Source organism: Chiloscyllium plagiosum, chromosome 9, assembly GCF_004010195.1.
Source record: "Chiloscyllium plagiosum isolate BGI_BamShark_2017 chromosome 9, ASM401019v2, whole genome shotgun sequence".
Taxonomy (NCBI): domain Eukaryota; kingdom Metazoa; phylum Chordata; class Chondrichthyes; order Orectolobiformes; family Hemiscylliidae; genus Chiloscyllium; species Chiloscyllium plagiosum.
Window position 1 is genome coordinate 69,433,098 of NC_057718.1, and position 26,079 is coordinate 69,459,176.

Here is a 26,079-nt window from a genome sequence, read left to right on the forward strand (position 1 = left end):
CAATAGGTGAGTGGGGGAGGGGATGAAGGTGATAGGTCAGGGAGGAGAGGGTGGAGTGGATAGGTGGAAAAGGAGATAGGCAGGTAGGACAAGTCCGGACAAGTCATGGGGACAGTGCTGAACTGCAAGTTTGGAACTAAGTTGAGGTGGGGGAAGGGATAGGGACACTAGTACTGCATGACAAGGGGCCTGAGCCAATAGGATAATGTTCTTTTAGCTGCTTCATTAACGATCGTTGTTCTACTACAAGGTCAGACACAGGCATGTTAATTGACTACGTAATGTTCAGCATATTTCAGTACTGACATACTGAAGCAGTCAATGTACATATGCAGCAAGAATTGAACAGCATTCAGGCTTGGGTTGCTAAGTGAACAAATCACAGGCAATGATCATCTCCAACAAGAAAAAATCTAAACACTGCCCTCGGCATTTAATATCGTTGCCATCACTGAATCCTCCACTATCATAATTCTGGAGTTACTGTCAATTTGGATCCAAGTCAGTCAGGGAAACAGAAACAGAGGCACTTTTCTTTGTGGATAGAGTTTATTAAATGTTCAGGCTTCCAACTCTTTCCAGGAAATCAACATGGCCATGGAATAGCAGGGTTGTGTGTGGGCCCTTGAGCCTGCGGCTCATCTGCTTTCTTTCTTTTTTTCTTCTTTTCACTTCTGTGCACCTTTTCTTCCTTTTGTTTATTCAATTCATTTTTCTCTTCCTTCAAGCCTTTTGCAGTGATTTAATGGTCAGCATTGGCACAGCAGCGAGAGTGTGCCATATGCAGAATGACGGCAGCCTCCTGGCGATTGGAGGTGGCAGTGGTAGCAAAGATGTCCTCTGATGTTCAGAACTGGCAGTGGTGGCAAAGCACTTCCAGCAATTGGAGGCGGCAATGGCAGCAGAGATTTCAAACTGGCAACACCAGCAAGCGACATCTCAGAGAAGGGTGACCTAGCCTGTCAGCGGAACCAGAATTGCTCGTTGCAGTAGGCCTCCAGCAGAGAGTCCTGACATTGATGAGACGGCGGTGGAAGTATCATATCGCTCGGAGCAGGAACCCCTGGCATCAGAGTTCATACCAGAGCTGGGGGTTCCTGGTTGCAGTCAAGGCAGGCCCGGAGGCAGCGGCAGCAGCTCTGGGTTGTGGTAAGCCCTGAGTCGGGAACTCCTGGTTATCAGTGAGGTGGCAGCAGAGCTGGGTCTCCTGTTGTGGGGAGACTGTGGGTTCAGCATGGGAATTGGCCTTGGTAGCTGTATCAGTGAGGTGGGCCTACCAGTGAAGAGATGGCGCCTAAAAAGTGTCAACTCCTAAAGTTGGTGCGTCCAGTGGAGGCAGTGGCAGGACAGTGGAGGTGTGGCAACACAGGCGTCATTGGTGAACTGGATCAGAGCTCAGATCTCATGGTGATGGCAGTGGAATGAAGATAGTCTCTCAGTTATATCTTTTTATTCTTAAACGATTCGAAATGGCACCAGATTGTGGCAACAGTTAAAGCTTTGAATGCAAGTGACAATAAATCATTCAATTCAATTCAGACACCAGTCTCCCTGTTTTCCTTCAGATATTTTTAACCAGCCCATTCAGATGTGTTATGACATATGTCTAGGACAGATGGGACTTGAACCCAGAACTTCTGCTCCACTATCACTGCATTACGAGAGTTCTCTTTCTACCCAGTTGAGTCAATTTATTATCAATCACCTGCTTAGCTATTTCCTATATTAGCAGTTACCATTGATTAACTGGATCAGCCATTAAAATAGTGGGATTACAAGAACAGGTCAGAGGCTGGCAATTATTTGGCAAGTATCTCAACTCCTGACTCTTCAAAATCACTTGTCTACAAAACACAAGCCATGAAAGTGTTGAAATACTTATCCCCTTTCTCGAAAGAGTGCAGCTCCAACAACATTCAAGAAACTTGGCACTATACAGGGTGAGCAGTTTATATGATTGGCACCCCATCTGATGCAAATCATAGCAGTGTGCACCACAGACCAGATGCAATGCAGCAAATCATTATCCATCAAGACCGTGACTTGGACTACTAAGGAGGACAAAGTCAACAGGTGCATAGAAGCTCCATGACCTACAAATTCCCTCCATGTCCCCACTACCCTGACATCATTGTAACTGAGTCAAAATGGTCAGCATGGTGGCACAGTGTTTATCACTGCTGCATCACAGTTCCAGGGACCCAGGGTGGACAATCTCATATCTGTGTGGGTTTCCATCAGGTGCTCTAGTTTCCTCTCATAGTCCAAAGATGTTCAGGTTAGGTTGAATGGCCATGTTAAATTGTCCCATAGTGTTCAGGCATATGCATGCTCGGCGGATTAGCCATGGTAAACACAGGCTTACGGGGATAGAGTAGGGGTGGTTGGATCTGGGTAGGATGCCCTTCATACAGACTCAATGGGCCGAATAGCCTCCAACTGTTTGTTTGATTTGTTTGATTCTAAAATCCTGGAACTCCCTCCCTAATTGTGCCTTTACCTGTGCAACATAGTTAAGGTAATTGCTCACTTCGGTTTTATAAAGGACAGTTAGGAATGGGGAACAAATGTAGCCTATCCAATAATGTCCACATTTTATGAAGGAATTCTAAATAAAATATGCAGTAAGGAGCTAAAGTCTACAAAGTGCTGGTTTTAGGCGGAGGAGCTCTATTATGGTCAACTGAATGACCTCCTTCTTAGCTATTTATTTTTCTATATTCTGAAAATGGCCAAGAAATTAGAGATCACAAATCAGTTTCACTGATTGCTTAATTTAATAGCGGAGCCCAGCATAAACTTGAAAAGGCAAAACTCCAGTTGTTTATGCATCTACATTTAACCATAAATCCAAGTGGATAATGTAACCATGGCCTCCTCCAATGCAGACATCTATCTTAAAACCAATTCAATTCAGTGCATGGATTATCACAAAATACTGAATGCATGGGAAAAAAACAAAGGCTATCAACTGCAACAACATCCTTATTGTGGTGTTGAAGAAATGTGTTTTTTGAATTGACTCAATGTGATGGGAATGGTCATTGACAGTACTATCGAGCATCACATATTCATCAGTAATGTAAACCTAAAAACCAAAGAACTCCGGATGATGGAAATTAGAAACAAAAACAGAAATTGCTGGAAACACTCAGCAGGCCTCTGAGCATCTGTGGAGACAAAGCAGAATTAATGTTTCAGGAGCAGTGACATTTCTTCATAACTGATTGTAGCTGAGGAAATGTTGGTATATATGCTAAGGATGGGATAAGGGGAGCAGGAAGGAGTCAATGATAGGTGGAGATGGAGCCCAGAGAGGGAAAAACAGTTGGGCAGGCAAAGGAATGGGTAAAGGTCAGCCTGGGGAATGAATAGCTGCTAATGGGGCTATTAGTGGTTGACAATGGGTTATTTGTGGTAGCAGCTCATGTGATGACAAGGCATAGTGTGTGGGTTGGGGTAAGGACATGAGAGAAGGTCCTCAAGCCCTAAAATTGTTGAACTTGATATTGAGTCCAGAAGACTACAGGGTTTTCAAGCAAAAAATGAGGTGTTATTCTTTCAACTTGTGCCGAGCTTCACTGGAGCATTGCAGCAAATTACTGCGGATGCTGGAATCTGAAACCAAAAGAGAAAATGCTGGAAAATCTCAGCAGGTCGGGCAGCATCTGTAAGGAGAGAAAAGAGCTGACGTTTCAAGTCTAACTGACCCTTTGTCAAAGCTCTTTTCTCTCCTTACAGATGCTGCCAGACCTGCTGAGATTTTCTAGCATGTTCTCTCAAGACAGCAATGTTGGTCAGGAAACAGTGGTGTGAAGAAATGGCAGGCAACCAGAAATTCAGTGTCATTTTTGCAGACAGAATACAAGTGTTCTGCAAGATAGTTACCCAGACTGAGCTTTGTCTCCTCAATGTAGAGGAGACCACATTGTGAGCAGGGTCCAGATTAAGTGAAGTGCAGTTAAATTGCTGCTTCACGTGGAAGGTGTGTCTGGGGCCTTGGTTAGTGAGGATAGAGAAAGTAAATAGGCAGATATTATACCTTCTGCGATTGCATGGGAAGGTGCCATGGGGTGTGGGAAGATGTTGTGAGTGGAGGAGGAGTGGACCTAGATATCCTGGAGGGAACGGTGCCCACAAAGAGCTATCAAGGGAGAGGAGGAGAAAATGTGAATGGTGGTGGCATCCTGCTGGAGGTGGGACATGTGGCAGCTTTTGGGTGTGGATGCTGGTGAGATGGTAGGCGAAGACGAGGGAGGCTCGATAGATGTTGCAGGAGGAAAGAGAGGGGTAGAAGATCGAAGTTCGGGAGATCGATGGGACACATTTGAACGCCCTGTGTGGTGCTGTTTGTGCCCTAATGTTTAGACTGATTGTAATCTAAAAAATGAGTTAATAGAGTCTTACATAGATCCATGCAATGTTTGAGCAAAGTACAATGTAACTCTGCAAGTATAAATTCACCCCACAAACATATATGTGTATGTGTACATGTGATGTGTGTGTGTCTCTGTCTGGGATGGGGGGTTCTAAGTGTCTGTGAGAGAGAGTGCGTGTGTGTAAAGGGGTCTAAAGTCTGTGAGAGGGTGCATGTGTGAGTGTGTGTGTGTCTGGAGTGGGGGGGTTGAGAGTGTCTATGAGAGAGTGTGTATGTGTGTGTGTGGAGGAGTGTGTGTTCAACACATTATCTGTGCTGACACCAACTGTTAAAGTTAACCTGAGAATGTAACTTTTAAAAAAGGTTTTGTGATTTACATATGAAAGAAGTGAAACTATCATGGTCATTCTAACAGATGAGAGACGTAACAAACAATCAAGGTATTTTTCAATGTATAATTTCAATTACATCACACTGTAAACTTTTCCTATAAATTCTGTGTCTTACAATTGTATCCTCCACAACCACCTAACGAAAGAGCGGCACTCCAAAAGTTAGTGCTTCCAATTAAACCTGTTGGACTATAACCTGGTGTTGTGTGATTTTTAATTTTGTACACTCCAGTCCAACACCGGCATCTCCAAATCATGATTTAAAAAAAACATCAATTGTGCCTTTCAAATGAGGATCTCTGTGCACTTACCAGGTGGCCTGACAATAATCTGTGGGTCATCTGTAAAAACAGAAAACAATCATCGTTCAAATACTGGCTATATTTTGATGAAATTAATAAAATGGTTGTAAATCAGACTTAATAAGTAACTCAATTGTTACACGAAAAATGAAGAAAAACAGAATATAAGGAAGAGGAAATGCTATATGACTGATCGACAATTTAATTTTCTGCATCACTTCCACTTTCTGATCCTGTCCTCATTTCCATTGGCCCTGTAGTGTCCAAACATTTGTTAATCTCAGTCTATTGAGAACTCATAGCCCTTTGGACTAGAACACAGATAACATACGATAAGCAGCTGAGGATCCTGGGACTGTATTCATTAGAGTTTAGAAGGTTGAGGGGAGATCTAATAGAAACTTAAAAGATAATGCATGATTTAGAAAGGGTGGACGCTGGGAAGTTATTTCCGTTCGGCAGGGAGACTAGGATCCATGGGCACAGCCTTAGAATTAGTGGGGATCAATTTAGGACAGAAATGAGGAGACATTTCTTCAGCCAGAGAGTGGTGGGCCTGTGCAATTCATCGTCATGGAGCACAGTGGAGGCTGGGACGTTAAATGCCTTCAAGGCACAGATTGATAAATTCTTGATCTCGCAAGGAATTAAGGGCTACGGGGAGAGTGCGGGTAAGTGGAGTTGAAATGACCATCAGCCATGATTAAATGGCGGAGTGGACTTGATGGGCTGAATGGCCTTACTTCCACTCCTTTGTCTTATGGTTTAATATACCAAACTCAATCTTCTGAATGAAAGGAGTCTCCCATTTTCATTCCTAAATGACTGACTCTTATTCTAAATCTATGATCCTTAGTTTCAGAACTTCAACTAGGGGGACAAAAAACTTCTAAAATTTACCCTGTGAAGCCCTCTAAGAATTTTACACATTCCAGTTAGGTCACTTCTGTTTTATTTAGGTTGCTTTGTTGAACTGATTTGTCTCAGAGCATTGCAGAGATAACTCTAGTCGTAAATCCAAAAATCTATTTACAAACCTTTAAAGAATTCTCAGAATTTATAGAATTTCCAAAACACACATTGTCTTTGCTAGGTCTCAGATATTCTAGCTAGAAGCTTATATATGGAGTTGGTCACTTGACAAAGATCAGTTACAAGACTAGCCTGATCAAACATAGAAGAACTACCACTGAACACTCCACTCATTTCTCATGAAACTCCAGAGAATATAGGTCCATTCCACTCGCTCACTTCATCGGACTTAGGGACTAACCTAATACTGAAGAAGTACTCTCACTAGAGTCGTGTATAATTGTAACAAGAATTCTTCACTTCATGCATTCTTCCTACATCATTGACAGCAAATGCATTAATTGATTGTCAAATTATTTGAGAAATATGGACATGAGAAGTGCTGCATAAATGCATCTTTTAGTATTTCTATACTCTAACTACTTTGCAATAAGGGCTAACATAGCATTTGCTTTCCTAAGTATTTGCTGTGCTTGCATGCTAACATCTACAAATTCATATACAAGGAATCTATAGCCCTTAAATGCGAATATTTGCTTATCATTCAACTTAAAGCTGGCACACAGGTGCAGCAGATAATCAGGAATGCTAATGGAATGTTGATCCTTTTTTCAAGTCTATTGAGTATAAGAATAGGGAAGTCCTATTGCAATTGTATGTGATGCTGGTGAGACTACATCTGGAATACACAGAGCAGCTTTGATCACCTTATTTAAGAGAAGGATAATCCATTGAAGGCAGTTCAGAAAATGTTCACTAAAATGATCCCCAGAGGGGATTGTGTCATGAGCAAAGATTAAACAGGTTGGGATTTGACTCACAGGAATTTAGAAGAATGAGAGGTGGTCTCATTGTAACATTTGGGTTTGACAAGGTAAGTGCTGGGAGGATATTTCCCGTCATGGGAGTGCCTAGGACTAGAGGGCATAAGAATTTTTTCTCTCAGAGGGTTGTGTCTCTTTGGAACACCTTGCCACACAAAGCTGTGGAGACAGTCTCTTGTGTATATATAAAGCTGAGGTAGATTCTTGATCAGTAGGGGAATCAATGGTTGCAGGCAAAGGATAGTAAAGTGGACATGAGGAATGTCAGATCTTATTGAATGGTGGAGCAGACTTGAGGCCTACTCCTGTTCCTATTTCTGATGGTCTTTTAGAATGGCTTGTTTTCCCACTGAAGTGAATAATTTCACATGGCACCATCAGCAATCCTAGACTTTTCTTATTAATTTCTGTTTCTTTATTTCAACCTTACCATCATGGGTTTAACAGTTTCCATTGGAAGGAAGGTTGATAACTAAAGCTTTTCATCATAAGACAAACAAACCAAAGAGATGAAGTTTTTTTTAATCGAAGTAGATTTGATTTAGACTTTATTGTCATGTATACACAAGTACAAAAGTCCAGGAGTACAGTGAAAACTTTTCAATGTCACCACGCATAGGTCATACAGTGGCTCAATGATTAGCACTGCTGCCTCACTGCACCAGGGACCTGTGTTTGATTCTGGTCTTGGGTGTCTGGAGTTTACATGTTCTTACTGTGTCTGCACTGGTGCTTTAGTTTCCTCCCACAGTCCAAACATGTGCATATTAGGTGGATTAGCCATGCCAAATTGTCTGTAGTGACCAGGGAAGTATAGACTAAGTGGATTAGACATGGTAAGTGCAGGCTCATGGGGATAGGGTAGAGGGCTAATTCTGTGTGGGATGCTCTTCAGGAGGTTAGTGCAGAGTTGAAGGCCTCTTTCTATAATGTGGGCATTCTATTCTATTCTAGGTTTTTATTCATTGTTTGAAGGGTAGTGCAAGAAAATTATATGGAAATTTTCAAAAGGGAACAAGAAACAGTGCATAGTTATATGGGAAAATAAAATACAGTGCAATAGAGAAGCAAGAGAATGGGGATAATTACAAAGATTTAACAAAACCCAATAGTCCAGAAGGGCTCTTCTTTCTGTGAAATTTTTTCACCTTATGGCTGAAGTAAAGGAATACGTTAACTTGGAATTTCTAATATTCATTATGGCATATTGGAAAATCCTCTGTATATATTAGGATACTAGATTTTCCAAATATTATGAATAGAAATTTGTGCAGATGTTGCCAAAGATTTCCTGGTGTGGAGTTTCATGATTTCACCAGGTAGGCAGGTTTGGAAGATCAGTAAGCAAACGCTTTATGAAAAATGCTGCACAGTTTGCAGTGAACCCAGAGAATTTAGCAATCTCTAATTCTTGCCTCTACCAAGTAAGGCATTGTGCTAGTTTAATTCACCTTGATATACTATGACTACTTGATATTTAAGCATTATGAATTGTCCCTTACAAAGGTCAAAATTTACTGTGCATTTTTGTATTTTATTTCTGGGATGTGGGTGACACTATATTGCTTCTGCTTTGGTGATGTAAGAACATGGAAGCCTTCTTGATTGAATGCCTATACAACTGGGTAGTCCTTTAGCCACTAGAGCACTTTGAATTTCTATTTTGCTGTTTTTGTCAGAGTCAAGGTCAGTTTTCTTGGAATGAGCCAATTCTATAAAGCAAGGCAAGGTCAAAAAGTATCTTGGTTCTGCAGACTGTGCTCACAATTTCGTGGATAGTGTGACTTTACCTTGGCTCCTGCTACAGCATTAGAAATGGTTAGACCAGTCAAGATGCAGCAAAGTTCAGCACTGGATGATAGTGAATGAGAACATCCAATACTTAAATAGTAGCTGCAAGGGAGTGAGGAGAAATGACAAAATCAAGAAATTTTCCCCATAGCTTACTCGCACTGATCTTACTGCAAGTTTATGATACTATGGTAAGGTACAAGAGAATTCAACCAAAGAAAGTTTGGAGCCGCTCTTAGGGATAAGTATGTAGCAGTAGATCTCCTCATCCCAACCACTTTGGTCCTCCACTCCAGGAAGTAACTTCAAGCCAAGAATACATGATGTAATGTGGGACTGGAGTCAAATTAGGTTAGACTTAGTACAATGGCAGAATCACTTCCCTCAAACACATCGGGTGAACAGTTGGATTTGGGTGAATAGTTGTATTTTTATAATAATTCAACAGCTTTCAAAGTCATGTTGTCCAGTTGTCCCTTATCACAGATATTTTACGGAAACTCACACATTATTTTGTAACATTTGAAAATCTAACTCAAATTTTTAAAGTCAAAAAGTATCCCAGGAACAGGAGAGTCGATGTTTCGGGCATAAGGCCTTTACCATGCCCGAGACAGCGACTCTCCTGCTCCTCGGATACTGCCTGACCTGCTGTGTTTTTCCAGCACCACCCTTTAGAACTCTGACTCTCCAGCATCTGCATTCCTCACTTTCTCAAATTTTTAAATCCTGGGTTACAAATCTAGTATGATAATCATTTCAAAACATCATACATCACCTGATTCTGTAACAAAAGACAAAGCTTCACTGATGGGGCCGTATCCATATGGATTCTTTGCTTGAATTTTAAAATAATATCTAAAATATAGAAAATATTAGCAGTTAATCATTTAACTTAAGATTGGCTTACAAGATGCCAATTCCCTCCCTAACAGCATTGTAAGCTTACCTACTGCACATGGATAGCAGCAGTCAAATCACAGACTCATTGCAACCTTCTCCCTTTTCTATCCCACTTTGAGTCATACATTCATTTCTAATCTTATTTGCACTTGTCTAATTTACACGTGCCTTGGGTAATATTCTATAGATTACAACAATTGATAGTCTGCTTTTTAATTTGGTACTTGGCTTCTTGTATTGGTTCACAGAATCCCTATGGCCCATGGAGTCTGCGTCAACCTCCGAAGAGCATTTCACCCAGACCCAGCCCCCCACCATATCCCGTAACCCAGCATTTGCCATGGCTAATCCACCAAGTCTACACATCTCTGAACACTATGGACAATGTCAGCATGGTCAATCCACCTAAACTGCACATCTTTGGATTGTGCAAGCAAACCCACAGCGAGAATGTGCAGACTCCACACAGAATTCTGAGGCTGAAATCAAACCCAGATTCCCGGCACTGAGAAGCAGCAGTGCTAACCACTGAGCTACCGTGATACTCCATTATGTAGAATCTTACTCGTTGTCCTGCCTATGCCACCCGTACCTACATGGACCAAGATGCCCAGATTTTCCCTTCCCACAGTAAGTTCCTTATCACTGTGAGCACTGCCTAAACCCTGGCAACTCAACATTCTGGACTTTTGCTCTTGACTACAGCGAATAGTGCCACTCCCCCCTACTACATCATCTCATATTGCCACTACATTTTTTATGCTCCTCACACTTAAATGGCTTCTAATAACACAGTGCCATGGTTAGCTGGTTTATTTATGTGCAGTTCTACTGTCACCAAAACAAAGTGAAAGAATCGCAAACATTTTGGACACTCAAAGGCTGAGGTTTGTGCACCTTTGCCTTCAGGACCCCCTTGCCTGCCTCAGATGCAACGCCAATCCCCTGACCACTTATCAAGTTAGAAGACCCTCTCCTAAGGGGTGCAACTGTTCCTTTGTACAAATGTCCAACTAACTTTCCCCCCTTCCTGTTGTGTTATAGGGTCTATAGCTTGACTTTCAGTTCAATGACTCTGAGCTAAAAATCCTTGAGCTGCAAACATTACTGCAGACATATTTTTCATGGACACAAAAAGCAAATTGCTGGAAAATCTCAGCAGGTCTGGCAGCCAATGTGGAGAGAAATCAGAGTTAACGTTTCAGATCAAGTGATTTCTCTCTCCAGATACTGCCAGACGCATTGAGTTTTTCCAGTTTTTGTTTCTGATTTATAGCTTCCGCAGTGTTTTGGTTTTAGTTTAAAATTTTCCATGGATCCTGGCATCCACATGTTGTTGCCATAGCTCATCACTCTTGACATCCTTAATGTGGTTTAATTAATTGCTTAATTGTTTCACACAATTATTTATTTCATTTTTAAAATTGATTTTATCCTTACCATTAGCTCCTGTACTATTTTAAAACTTGGAAATACCACAGACCCTAACACTTACCAAATACTCACCAAACAGGTCTTTCTTTACCTGTACCAGAGCAAGAATTAATTTCCCCAAAGGTGAAAAAGTTAGAAACAGCAAAGAAGTACCTTCTCCCTGTCTTCACCTAATCCCCTTACTTACCTATCTCCCAGGACTCCATTCAAAGTCACACTGAAAAGCTATACTTCGTTGCTTTGAGTTAGGTCAGCTCTGCATACAAAAAATAGTTTAAACTAGTTTCCTGCTCTCCAGTGGAGAGCTTGTATATACCATCTCTGCCTAAGCCTGAATGAAATTCAGAATTTAATCATTTAAAGCCACTGAACTACTGTGACAATAAAGTAAGGGATTTGGTATTGATGTGTGGGAAAGAAAGAATTCCTCCATTTTCAGTTTGTTATGCAAGAAAATGCACCACGTCTAGTTTAGTCATTCACAGAAATGGCTGCAAATAATATTCTCTTCATACTCATTTCACAGAAGACAAGAAAAGCATCTCTGAATAGACCACAAGTAGCTGCAGCCACACTCTTTAGATTGGCACTAAATTAAATATTATATCAAGCATATTCACCCTGAGTTCAAAATTTGAAATCTTCGTATGTGGCTCACTATTAGAGTATTTATTCAAGAATTGCTTGATTTGTTAAGAGCATTAAAAAAGGAAGATTACAACTTAACCATTCTGTGGAGGCAAGACCAGTTTGTAACTGGCTACACCCCCAAACAGCAGTATAATAATCATCAGCTGGGTAAATTTTAGAAAGCTGGAACCAATCTCCTATCATCACTGTTACAGCAGATTTAAAACTGTAGGTTCCACCAATTGTGATTTTTCCATTAACAACCCTCAGTAAGTGTGTGTTCTAAAGGTTAATTTTCATTTCCTCTTGTATTTCTTGTGCATTACCAAAACTTTCAAAGGAATTACTTTTTCAAATAAGGTCAACTCTGCAGCAATAGTTTTCTAACTTTACCATCAAATTTCTTTCCAGACAGAAAATCCTTAGCACAATGTGAAGCAAATAATAAGGCATAACTGAAGTAGCATAATAATCAATGGTCTTTCAGTTTTAAAGGCAATTCTTTTTCTCAGTTTATAAATATCATAATAGAGTCATACAGTCCTAAGTATGGAAATAGACCCTATGGCCCAAACTGGTCCATGCCGACCAAAATGTCCATCCACGCTAACCCCATTTCCCTGCACTTGGCCCATATTCTTCTAAACTTTTCCTATCCATTTATTTATCCAAATGTCTTTTAAATGTTGTTAATGTACCCACCTCAACAACTTCAGCTGGCAGCTCATTCCATATGTGTGCCATCCTCTGTGTAAAAAAAAGGTTGCCCCTCAGGTTCCCTTTTATTCTTTCCCCTCTAACCTTAAACTGATGTCCTCTAGTCCTCGATTCACCAATTGTGGGAAAAAAACTTTGAGTGTATTCATCCTATCCATGCCTCTCATGATCTTACATACATCTATATGATCTCCCCTCAGTCTTCTATGGTCTAAAGAAAGATGTCCTAGTTTGTCCAACCTCTCCCGACAACTCAGATTGTTGAGTTCTGGCAACATCCTTGTAAATTTCTTTTGCATTCTTTCCAGGTTAATAACATCTTTCCTATAGTGGGGTGACCAAAACTGAACGCAATACTCCAAAGTGTAGCCTCACCAATGATAATGTGATTAAATCTATGGTTTTAAAACTTGAATCTTTCGAGGCAGATCCTAATTGAAATGGAAACTGACTCTTGTGGTTGCTAAAATAAACTAAGATCAAATGGAAACCAAAACTTCTGGCTGAAACTACACAAAGGTTGACAAAGCCATTGAAGGTCATCAAATGACAGTTCCAGGTGTAGTAAAGGCACACTGAAGAAAATAGGTTTAGATTCACAAGCTGAGAATAAACAAAAAGAACATAGCTGCAGCTGTTTCAGTTATTTTAATTTAGGTGATGCACACCATCTAGATCATTGTAAGCAGAGTTTAGGCCATTCTGCAAATACATACAATTTTGGTGATGAAATAACTTCACAAAGCCTGGTATCCTGTCACCACGTTACTCTTTATTTACATGTGTGCAGTACTGTACTTGACATCGGTGTGGCTTTCTTAGAGCCAATCCTCAGAGCCACTTGAAATAGTGAGAATCTCTGAGACTCCTGTTAATCTTTTTGAGATGCTGCACACTATTATCTTATTTGCGAGGAGACTCCTGTTTATAACCATCAGCCAGAGCACCCAGGTCAATAACCTCCATCAGGGATCTCACACACAGTAAGATCCGCCTAACCCTGGTTAGATTATGCATTGCAATCGACTGAGGATCAAATTTAATTCCAGAAGGGGGACTGAAATATTTTGAGGATGACAGTGTTGTGGAGAAAATAAAGTACTAGGAGGGGAAAAAAAAAGAACAGGTGGAGCAGATGAGCGGCTGACTGGAACATTCTACTCTGTCACCATCTTGGCCAGTCCAGTTGCAACTTGCTATTGCAAGTTATCCAACAGAATATTTAACTTTTTCTTTGTTTGACTTGTATATATTTTTTAAAAAATCTTTTAAACTGTGAACCTTATAGCTTTATTCATTCAGTAAATAAATGGGATTTTGGATTTCTTGTTTATCAAAAGAAGTTACTGGTCTCATTTGACATTATAACAATAACAGCATTCAAAACTACTTCAGAAGTTACACTGTATTATAATAGTATACTGAGCAAATTAAAATTGTCATTGACAATCACTTGCTAAGAAGTATGGTTGTCCACCTAGAAAATATTAACACATCAACACCTAGTGCTACAATACAAAATCTGAATCATAAACACTTTACTTCTGTTTCAGTAGCATCCTAAATATTTATATGTCATTAAGTTTCTGTCACAATACTTGCTGGCAATACAGAACTTTATTCTATTCTCTAAATAGAATTTATGAATTAGAATTCTTGTGTAAGCAACCTCTTCAAGAAGCCATCTGGATCAGCCAAGAGTGTTGCTATGTGAGATGAACACGATGACAGGTCTTGGATGTTATGAGAAATGTCTATAAACTCTGTTAGTCTTGATTTATTCATAACAAATCTACTTTAGCCCGAAACCACTTGCAAACAGATTATTCAGAAAAAAAACTACATCAAGCTTCAAATTATTTTTGTTTATAATGGAGCTCAAACTTTCAATAGTGTACCTAAACAAACATTAATTACGGTGACACAAAGGATATACTCTCTTGCCTTTGATAGTTGGTCAGAAACTGCTATTAGAATTTAACACAGCAGAACATGTTGAGCACCAAGGATCTCTAGCAGTCAGAAGTTAGTAATTCTGAGAGACCCCTTCTTGTTCAACATTGGAAAATATCCAACTGGTGCATGCATTTTTTCAAATTCATTTGCAGGATATGGACATCGGTGACTGGCTAAACGCACTTGAGATAGTGATAGCGAGCTGTCTTCTTCAACTGTGCCTACCCATAATGCTGTTATGAAGGGAGTTCTAGGATTCTGACCCAGTGACAGTGAAAGAATGGTGATATATTTCCAAGTCAGGATGCTGAGGGGCTTGGAGGAAAACTTGCAGGTGGTGATGCGCCCATATGTCCTTTTAGACTGATGTGGCCATGGCTTTGGCAGGTGCTGTTGAATGATCTTTGGCAAATTTCTGCAGTGCTTCTTATAGATTGCACATACTGCTGGAACTGAGCATCAGTAGTGGAGGGAGTCGTTGTTTGTGGATGTAGTGTCCATCAAGTGGCCTGCTTTGTCCTGGATAGTGTCAAAATTCTTGTGTGTTTTTGCAACTGAACTCATCCACGGAAGTGGGAAGTATTCCCTCCTGACTTCTGCCTTGTAGATGGTGGTCTGGGGGTGAGTTATTCACTGAGTATTTCTAGTCCATGACCGGCTGTTGTAGCCAATGTTTTAACATGGTCAGTCCAGTTGAGTTTCATGTCAATGGTAAGTCCCAGGATGTTGATATGGGGATTCACTGATGGTAACCCCCATTGAATGTCAAAGGGCAGTGCTTTGATAATCTCTTATTGGAGTTGGTCACTAATCCATTGAGTTGGTTAACTGTCCACCAACATTCATGACTGGTAATGGCAGGACTGCAGAGCTTAGACCTGATCTGTTGGTTGTGGGAACCTTTAGCTCTGTCAGTCATTTATTTCTTATCCTGTTTGGCAAGCAAGTTGTCCGATTTGGTAGCTTCACCAGATTAACACCTCAGTTTAGGTGTATCTGCTGCTGTTCCTACCATGCGCTCCCACACTCACCATTGAACCATGGTTGATCCCCTGGCTTGAAGGTAATGGTTGAGTGGGAGGTGTGCTGGATCAAGAGGTGGCCAATTGTGTTGGAGAATGATTGTGCTGGAGAATGATTGTGCCATAGTTAACGGCCCAAAACACTTCATGCATACTCAATTGTGAGTTGCTAGATGTGTTCGAGGTCAGTCCCATTTACCACAACAATTGTGCCACACAACATGATTGAGGGTAAAGGGAAAGGTAAAGGTGAGGTAAAGTCTCCATATTAAGTGGTTAGCACTGTTGCCTCACAGCGCCAGGGAACCGGGTTTGATTCCAGCCTGGGCAACTGTCTGTGTGGAGTTTGCATATCCTCCTTATGATTGCGTGGGTTTCCTCCGGGTGCTCCAGTTTCCTCCCACAGTCCAAAGACATGCAGATTAGGTGAATTGGCCATGTTAAATTGCCCACAGTGTTCAGGGATACGCAGGTTAGTCAGGGGAAAATGTAGAGTAATAGGGGTAGGGGAATAAGTCTGGGTGGGATATTTTTCGGAGGGTCGATGTGGACTTGTTGGGCCAAATGGCCTGTTTCCACACTGCATGGATGCTATGATAATTCTGTAGGGATTCCAGTCTTATCAGACCATAGTCTTCTTTCTCATATGTGAGAGACATGACTGATGGTGGTCTAACCTAAGTATCACCATTCCTCAGGCGAGAGGAGAGGTTGGGGGTGGGGGTGAGGTGGAGAATCTTCATAGAAACCTCTGCCAGTCTGAAATTGAATCCATGTTACTGACATCACTCGGTGTCACTCACCAGCCATCTAGCCAACTGAGCTAACTGACCCCCTTGATGATGGAGGGTATTCTCAATGTGAAGGTGGGAATTCATCTCCACAAAGTTAAAAATCACACAACACCAGATTATAGTCCGACAGATATATTTGGAAGCACTAGCTTTCGGAGTGCTGCTCCTTCATCAGGAGGAGTAGCACTCTGAAAGCTAGTGCTTCCCAATTAAACCTGTTGGATTATAACCTGGTGCTGTGTGATTTTTAACTTTATACACTCCAGTTCAACACTGGCACCTCCAAATCATCTCCACAAAGGCTGTGTATTGGTCACTCTTACCAATATTATCTTGGGCAGATGCATCTGCAGCTGGCAGATTGGTTAGAATCATAGGATGTGTACAGCGTGGAAACATGCCCTTCGGCCCAACAAGTCCACACTGACCCTCTGAATGTAACCCAACCAGACCCATCACTACCCTATCACTCTGCATTTACTCCTGACTAATGCCCCTAACCTACACATCGCTGCACACTATGGGCAATTTAGAATGGCCAATTCACCTGATCTGCACATCTGTGGATTGTAGGAGGAAACAGGGGCACCTTGAGGAAACCCACGCTGACACGGGGAGCATGTGTAAACTCCACACAGACAGGCGCCCAAGACTGGAATTGAACCGGGTCCCTGGCACTGTGAGGCAGCAGTGCTAACCACTGAGTCACTGTGACGCCATTACGATGAGATCAAATATGTTTTCCTCTCTTGTTGGTTCCCTCACCACCTGCTGCAGACCCAGTCTAGCAGCTATGTCCTTTAGCACTTGATCAGTAGTGCTGCTGCTGAGCCATGCTTGGTGGTAGACATTGACATACCTCACCCAGCGTGCTGCCCCCTTGCCAACCCTCAATGCTTCATCCAAGTGTGGTTCAACATAGAGGAGTACTGGTTCATCAGCAGAGAGACAACAATTCATAGTAATCAGGAGGAAGTTTCCTTGCATGTTTAACCTGATGCCAGGGACCTGCTGTCATGAAGCCTAGACTCACTATTGACAACTCCCAGGGCAACTTGTTCCTGACTATATACGGTTGTGCCACTTCTGCTGCCTCTATCCTGTCAGTGGGACAGGCCATATCAATCGTGGTGATGGTGGTGCCTGAGACATTGTCTATAAGGTATGATTCATTGAGTATGACTGTATGAGGCTATTGCTTGATTAGTCTATGAGACAGTTCTCCCACTGGCACTAGCCCCCAAAATGTTAATAACAAGGACCTAGCAGGGTCAACAGGATTGTTTCTGCCAATTTCTCGCACCAGGTAGTCTGTCCGGTTTTGTGTCTTTGTTGAGGCTTTGTAGCAATTGATACAAATTAGTGGCAGTTGAGAGTCAACTACATTGCTGCGTGTCTGGAGTCACATGTAAGCCAAGTGTGAATAGCATATTTCCTTCCCTGAAGGACATTAGTGATTCAGATGGGTTTTTCCGACAATTAACAGTGGTTTAATGGTGATCATTAGATTCTTAAATCCAGGTTTTAAATTCCATTACTCAAACCTGGGTCCCCAGACTATTAACTATGTTCCTGTATTATAAGACCATTAGGCCATGACCTCCCCACAATGGAAGCACTGACTGCATGATGTCTGTCCTTCATTTTTCTCCATTTGTACTTTTGAAAGTGAAGTTCCTCTGATCAACTGAAATTAATATATAAAAGCAAAATACTGAACGCTGAAAATTTAAAACAATTACAGAAAATACTGGAGAAACTCAGCAAGTCTTATATCATCTGAGAGAGAGAAATAGAGTTAACATTTCACATCTAACCTAACTATTGTTCAGAACTAAAAATGGTTGGAAAATGGTTTTTTTTATACTTTTGACAAAAGGGGAGAAGTGGGGGAAACTGATAGGTAAGCCCAGTGCAAAGGTCAGAGCACCTGCTAACTGTGATGAAAGAGAGAGACGTAAAATAGGCGTGAAAGTGAGAAAATGGGTCTTCTTTGCTGATAGCAAAGCAATGAAGACACAAATAAGACTGTTGAGAAGGGAGAGATTGGGGGGGAAAGAATTTAAGGAAAATGGAGGACAGACCTTATATGGTCAGTTTGTTAAATTGTGGAATTCAATATTGAGTCCTAGAGATGTAAAGCAGAAACCGAGTGACCAAGTGAAAACAGATGTGTCGCTCCTTGAATCTGTATTGTGCTTCACTGAAACATTGCAGCAGCCTGACTTCCATCCCCCATCCCCACCCACAACCTTACCTTGTTTATTTTGCTCTCAGCATGGAGGGGCTTACTTTCAAATTCAGGATATTGCTGTTCAGAAGTATACAGAATTCTGTAATGATTGGAACAAGGGCTAGGTAGATGTTGTTGAGTTTGAGATCCCACATTGGTGTTGTTTACCTGGGCCAATCAAAGGGCCCTGGCTGACAGATCCAACCAGGAGATTTAGAAAGTCTCCTCATTTTCAGGACTGGCTATGAACACGCTAGTCAGTCAATGTACTGTTGTGGTTGTGGGTTTGTTCGCCAAGCTGGGAAGTTGATTTGCAGACATTTCATCCCCTGTCTAGGTGACATCCTCAGTGCTTTGGAGCCTCCTGGGAAGTGCTGCTGTACTGTTTCTTCTGGAATTTATTTGGTTCCATTCCTTCTGCTTCTGGTTGCTGGTCCCAGTTGTTCATGTTAGTGGCCAGTATATTGGGTTTAGGTCTTTGCGTTTGTTGATGGAATGCATGGATGAGTGCCATGCTCCTAGGAATTCTTTGGCTGTCCTCTGTTTAGCTTGTCCTATGATTGTTGTGTTGTCCCAGTCGAATGTTTGGTCCCTGTCATCTGTGTGTATGGCTACTAGGGACAGCTGATCATAGCATTTAGTGCCTAGTTGGTATTCATGGATGTGGATTGCTAATTGTCTGCCTGTTTGCCCTATAGAGTGTTTCATGCAGGCTTTGCATGAAATCTTGTAAATTACGTCGGTCTTGCACATGATGGATATAGGGTCTTTTGTCCTGGTGAATTGTGGACTCATATGCTCCCATATGCTCATTACGCTATACATTCAAAATATTTCTATGTTGGAGGTTGGAGTGGGGACAGAGTTGTGGAGAATTGTCTTCAGAAAACCATCTTTAATTTATCTGGTCTAATCTAACTATAGTTTATCCCTACAGTGCCGCCTTAGGTGGCATAGCAAGTCACTCAAGTCATAAAAATTCTGAGAAAAGTATTTGTTTAACTTATTGATCACACTTCAAATGTTGCATCAGGATATGCAGTGCATTTGCATTAAACTTGAAATTGCTGATGTAACACCATTGTGGGAGAACTTTCACATAAAGGGTTATAGTGACTCAAAGTGACAATCACCTGATGAAGGAGCTTCGCTCCGAAAGCTAGTGTGCTTCCAATTAAACCTGTTGGACTATAACCTAGTGTTGCGTGATTTTTAACTTTGTACACCCCAGTCCAACACCGGCATCTCCAAATCAAGGTTAAGTAGAGTAGCAGAAGGCTTGTACAGAGCATAACCAGCACTCAATCAACCACTGAGGGTGTGTCTAATATAAAAGGGAAATTTATCAAAACTGTACATAATGATGTTTTCAATTAGCTACATGATATGGTCTAATATACCTTGTATTTGGCTTCAGGTTTTCAATAGGTAGGTGCGTGCTGGCTGTTGCAGGCTTTGTAGACCACTTATTCTGCAAGACATCATCATAAGAAGCACTATAGACAAGGTAACCTGCAATTGAAATTAAGAGAAGTAAATTCAAACAGAATTTCTACCAAAAGCCTCACTTTCCATTTGTGATCTGAAATTTTAATCTATTTTTATTTAGAGGTTCAAATTTCTTTTTGCATTTCCTCCAAAATGCAAAATCACCGAGGGACAGCACGGTGGCTCAGTGGTTGCCACTGTTGTCTCACAGTGCCAGGGAAGCGGGTTCGATTCCAGCCACGGACGACTGTCTGTGTGGAGTTTGCATATTCTCCCCATGTCTGCGTGGGTTTCCTCCCACAATCCAAAGACGTGCAGGTCAGGTGAATTGGCGGTGCTAATTGCCCATAGTGTTAGGTACATTAGTTAGAGAGAAATGGGTCTGGATGGGTTACTCTTCGGAGGGTTGGTGTGGACTTGTTGGGATGAAGGGCCTGTTTCCACATTGTAGGGAATCTAATTAATAATCTGATTTAATGTGCATGATTTAGATTAGATTCCCTACAGTGTGGAAACAGGCCCTCTGAAGAGTAACCCACCCAGACCCATTTCCCTTTGACTAATGCACCTAACACTATGGGCAATTTAGCATAGCCAATTCACCTGACATGCACGTCTTTGGACTGTGGGAGGAAACTCATGCAGACACGGGGAGAACTTGCAAACTCCACACAGATAGTCGCCAGAGGCTGGAATCGAACCTGGGATCCTGGTGCTGTGAGGCAGCAGTGCTAACTACTGAGCCAGCATGCGATTTAATAGCTTCTTCCACTCCAGCAAGTATGTGTCTGGTTTGAGTGTCTAAAATACAAATGGTGACTAACTCACCACCCCTAGGCTGACCTTCTTAATGTGTATGTGGCTGGGTATTGCAATAAACAGCCCACTCACTATTTTTAAAAGAAATTATCGATGGTCAATAGAGATTGCTGCCAATCCAACTGGTGAGCTGCCATCTTCAACCATCTGGTATAGGTACATCCACAGTGCTGTTAGAGTTTATGGGTTTAGAAGTTTGTGTCAAAGGAACTTTGGATAGCTTTTGCAGTGCATCTTGCAGACAGTACACACTGCTGCCCCTATGTGTATTAGCAGTGGAGGGAATGCATGCTGAAGGTGTTATATTGAGTGTCAATCAAGTCAGCTGCTTTGTCCTGGATAGTTTTTATGCACAGACACTGTTCTAAACTGAAGAGATAAAGAGGTGGGAAGGAAGCAGAAGGATGCCTTTCACGGGATGCCTTAATGCGCACTGGGGTCATCTCCTGCTCCAAGATGCTTCCCCACTCCCCATTATTCCTCTACTGACCTCCAAAACACACCCTCAACATCTTGCCTACTCTCTGGGTTGCCAGATTTGCCCTGCCCAAAAGAAGCTGTGATCTACTGAGCCCCAGACACTGAAGTTTTTCTAGGTGCCTGCTTGTAGTCTCAGAAGTGATCTTTGGAGATAACAGCTAATCTGACTGGCCATGATTTCTTGAGGGTATGAACCAATGATGGGTGGAATTCCCATGATCCACCTGTTTGGCCTGTCCATTCACAGCAGATTTCCACTGCAGGTGGGTTTCTTTTAGGTGCGTCAGCTGCTGGCTGACTCTTGTAATAACAGGTTAGAACGGCGAAGGCCAAGCAGTGTGTACATTGCCCATCCACCTCACAAATGAAATCCAGCTCAACATCTTCCACGGTGGATCAGTGTCTAATGGTTCCAGTGAAGTATTTTCAACTGTTTGTTAGATTAATAGCGTGATGTGATTAAGTTACTTTCTAAAAATGTTTAAAAACTGCCAATGACATTGTTTAACTTGACAAAATCTTTCCTAATTTTAGATTCCACAAATGAGAAAAAGAATATACTATGTTTTTAACTTACCTTACCTGCTAGAAGCAGGGACTGATGATAAAGTTTGAGGGACCCTGGGGCAGCACAGTTGTTCACACTGCTGTCCCACAATGCTGGGACCTGGGCTCAATTCCAGCCCTGGGTGACTGTGTGGAGTTTGTAAATTCTCCCTGTGTATGCATGGGTGTCTGCTCTGCTCTGCTCCACCACTTCCTCTGGCAGCTCATTCCATACTCACACTACACACTGCACAAAAAAGTTGCCCCTTAGGATCCTTTTAAATCATTCCCTTCTCATCTCAAATCTATGCCCTCTAATTTTGGATTCTCCCATCCCAGGCAAAAGACCTTGCCTATTCACCTTATCCATGCTCCTCATGATTTTATAAACCTCTATAAAGATCACCCCACATTTTCCAATGCTCCAGGGAAAATAGCCCCAGCTTATTCAGCCTCTCCCCGTAGCTTAAACATTCCAACACTGGCAACATGCTTGTAAATCTTTTCCGAACCTGTTAAGTTTAACAACATATTTCCTATAGCTGGGAGACCAAAATTGAATGCAGTATTCTAAATGTGGCCGAATCGATGTCCTGTCAGTTGGAGAGTTGATCCATGTTACCTGGAGAACAGGGCAGCCAGGATAGGGGAGAGAGCAATCTACAGGAGGAGGGAATAGCATAGAGTCCATGATTAGGAAAATTTATGAGGGTTACTGAGGTTTTAAGGGTTGTGGTGTTTCGGGGGTAGGTAGGGGAGTTGTTGGGGCAGCTGGTGGACAAACTCCAGGATTATGATACATTTGAAGTCTAAGGGAGAGGACACCTGAGAGAGGGTGGAAGTACATTCACCCTATTTATATCTGTCATGATCTTATACACTTCTATAAGGTACCCCTCAGTCTCCTACGCTATAAAGACAGAAGTTCTAGCTTGTCCAAACTTTCCCTTTAACTCAGACCCTTCAGTCCTGGCAACATCCTTGTAAACTTCTTCTGCACTCTTTCCAGTTTAATAATATCCTTCCTATAACAAAACGGAACACAGTACTCCAAATGCAGCCTCAGCAATGCCCTCTACAACTGCAGCTGAAACTTTATTGCTGGAACAGCACAGCAGGTCAGGCAGCATCCAGGGTATTGCTGGAACAGCACAGCAGGTCAGGCAGCATCCTCTACAACTGCAACATAACTTCCCAACTTCCATAATCCATGCCCTGACTGATGAAAGCCAGTGGGCCAAAAGCCTTCTTCACTGCCCTGTCTGCCTGTGACTCCACTTTCAGACAACCGTGCACCTGAATTTCAAGGTCGTTCTGTTCCACTGCACTCCTTAAGGCCCCACTGTTCACCATGAAACTCCTACCTTGATTTGACTTTCCAAAATGCAAGCCTCACTCTTATCTATAATAAACTCCATTTGCCATTTCTTAGCCTACTTCCCCAGATGATCAAGGTCCTGCTGCAATTTCCGATAACCTTCCTCACTGTTGATGTGCCAACTGCAAACTTACCTATCATGCCTTGTACATTTTGTGGGATATAGGTAAAGTAGTGTTACTTCTGCAATCATAATTACTTATGCAAGGTAAATGAACTCACACCAGTGTAGAATTGTTTCAACCAAGAGCTGAGTCAACAAGAATGAAAACTATGTGAAGGAAATATATAATTGTTTTTGTATTAGCTAAAATGTGCATACAAGAATGAAATGTGCCTGCTAACAATGTTATAGACAAATAAGGTGCTGTGAGGATGTAGGTTAAGCCAGATATGCTTGTACAAACAGTAGTTATAAGCATTTGTTTCCCACTTCTGCAAAAACAAAAAAAACCCAATTAAAAGGTCATAAGGTTCAATATGGTTGAGGAATGGGAGGAAATGTCACAAGTAAGGGAAATAGATGGCAGTGAAGGAGGATATACCTAACAATGGACCACAGCAGGATGTGGTGAAATTAGATTAGATTACTTACAGTGTGGAAACAGGCCCTTCGGCCCAACAAGTCCACACCGACCCGCCGAAGCGCAACCCACCCATACCCCTACATTTACCCCTTTTAACCTAACACTACGGGCAATTTAGCATGGCCAATTCACCTAACCCGCACATCTTTGTGACTGTGGGAGGAAACCGGAGCACCCGGAGGAAACCCACGCAGACACGGGGAGAATGTGCAAACTCCACACAGTCAGTCGCCTGAGTCGGGAATTGAACCCGGGTCTCTGGCGCTGTGAGGCAGCAGTGCTAACCACTGTGCTACCGTGCTGCCCACATAGCCAAGTAAAACTTGTACTTTGTTATGCACAAGGCCGGATAAGGCAAGAGATAAACAATAGTAATGGGCACCGGGTTTGGAGTACTGAATCCTATATAGGATTTGTACTTGCTAAACTCTGCGTGTCTATTTTAGGCACCACGCTTGCATACTGATTGCTTCAGATCTTGTCTCGGGCTGAAATTATTGAAGTGAGTGAGCTTTGTTTCTCACAATTTTGTGCATTCTCATCCAAATTATTGAAATAGATAACAAACAGCAATGGGCCCAGCACCAACCTCTGAGGTACACCAATAATCACAGGCCTCCAGTCTGACAAGCATTCTTCAATTATTATACCCTGCTTCCTACGTGAAGCCAGTTTTGTATCCAATTTGCTAGCTGCCCCTGGATTCCATGGGATCTAACCTTTCAGAGTAGTCTACCATGTGGAACCTCACCAAAGGCCTTACTGAAATCCATAAAGACTACATCTGCCGTCCTGCCCTCATCAACCTCCCTGGTCACTTCATCAAAGAAATCTAACAAATTTGTGAGGCATTATCTTGCAAGCAAAAAGCCATGCTGACTACTCCTAATCAAACCCTGTCTTTCCAAATGCATGTATATCTTATCCCTCAGAATCTTCTCAAGTAACATAGCAACCACAGGTGTTAAGCTATTATGAAAGAAGCAATAGCAGGGCACTTTTTATTCAAGGTAATTAGAAGGATTCAACATGATAACATGAAAGTAAAATCATGTTTCCCCAATCTATTGGAGTTCTTTGAGGAAGTAACATGCTGTGGATGAAGGGCAAACTGAGGATGTACTGTATTGAAAAGTATTCAAAAGTCATTTGATAAAGTATCACATCAAAGGTTGTTGCAGATATTGAAACTTCATGGACTACGGGTAGCATGTTAACATGGATAAAAGATTAGTGGGCGACACGGTGGCACAGTGGTTAGCACTGCTGCCTCACAGCGCCAGAGACACGGGTTCAATTCCTGCCTCAGGCGACTGACTGTGTGAAGTTTGCACATGTCTGCGTGGGTTTCCTCCGGGTGCTCCGGTTTCCTCCCACAGTCCAAAAATGTGCAGGTTAGGTCAATTGGCCATGCTAAATTGCCTGTAGTGTTAGGTGCAGGGGTAAATGTAGGGGAATGGGTCTGGGTGGGTGTGCTTTGGCGGGTCGGTGTGGACTTGTTGGGCCGAAGGGCCTATTTCCACACTAACTAATCTAATCTAATTAGGTGAAATTGAGGACTGCAGATGCTGGACATTAGAGTCAAGATTAGAGTGGTGCTGGAAATGCACAGCAGGTCAGGCAGCACCTGAGGAGCAGGAAAATTGACGTTTCCAGCAGGAGCCCTTCATCAGGAATGGGTAAAAGATTGGCTGGCCAACACAAGGCAGAGGAGACAAAAGTGGGTCTTTCATGTTGACAGGATGTAATGAGTGGTATGCCATAGATATTGATGCTGGGACCTCAACTGTTTCAGTGCAGAAAAACGACTGGAGGAAATGATGGAAAGTATGGCTGTTACATTTGTTGATGACACAAATATAGCAAAAAGGCAAGTTGTGAAAAACCATAAGGAGACTACAAAAAGATAGGTTAAGTGACAGGCAAAGATCCTGCAAATATAGTATGCAAGAAAATATAAAATTATCTATTTTGGTAGCACAAACATAAATGCATATATTGAACTGGTGAGAGCTTGCTGAGCTGAGATGCAAAGGGATCTTGATATCCGAGTGCATGAATCATGAAAGGCAGTACAGCAAGTAATTAGGAAAAGTTAATGGAAAGTTGTTATATACCACAAGGGGAAATGAATACAAAAATAGGAGATTATGTTTAGTTGTACAGGGCACTTGTGAGACCACTTGTGAGTGCTGCGTACAGTATCACTTAAGGATGTAAATGCGTTTGAAGCAATTTGGAGAAGGTTAATTAGATTAATCAGATGAGATGGGCAGTTGTCTTATGAGTGAAGATTAGACAGGCTAGGTTTGTATCCACTAGAGGTTAGAAGAATCAAAGGCAACTTGATGAAATGGAACAATCTTGACAGGG

At 41.9% G+C, this 26,079-nt stretch overlaps 1 protein-coding gene across 1 annotated transcript in view; it reads right to left on the reverse strand.

The window, feature by feature from the left end:
* fndc1 (fibronectin type III domain containing 1) overlaps positions 1–26,079 on the reverse strand; it is a 355,166-nt gene that overhangs the window by 37,050 nt on the left and 292,037 nt on the right. The window contains exons 17-19 of the mRNA XM_043696167.1: positions 19,809–19,920; positions 9,498–9,577; positions 5,082–5,111 (exon numbers count right to left, since the gene is read on the reverse strand). Of these exons, the coding sequence (XP_043552102.1) occupies positions 5,082–5,111; positions 9,498–9,577; positions 19,809–19,920 (222 nt within the window). The remainder of the gene's footprint in view (positions 1–5,081; positions 5,112–9,497; positions 9,578–19,808; positions 19,921–26,079) is intronic.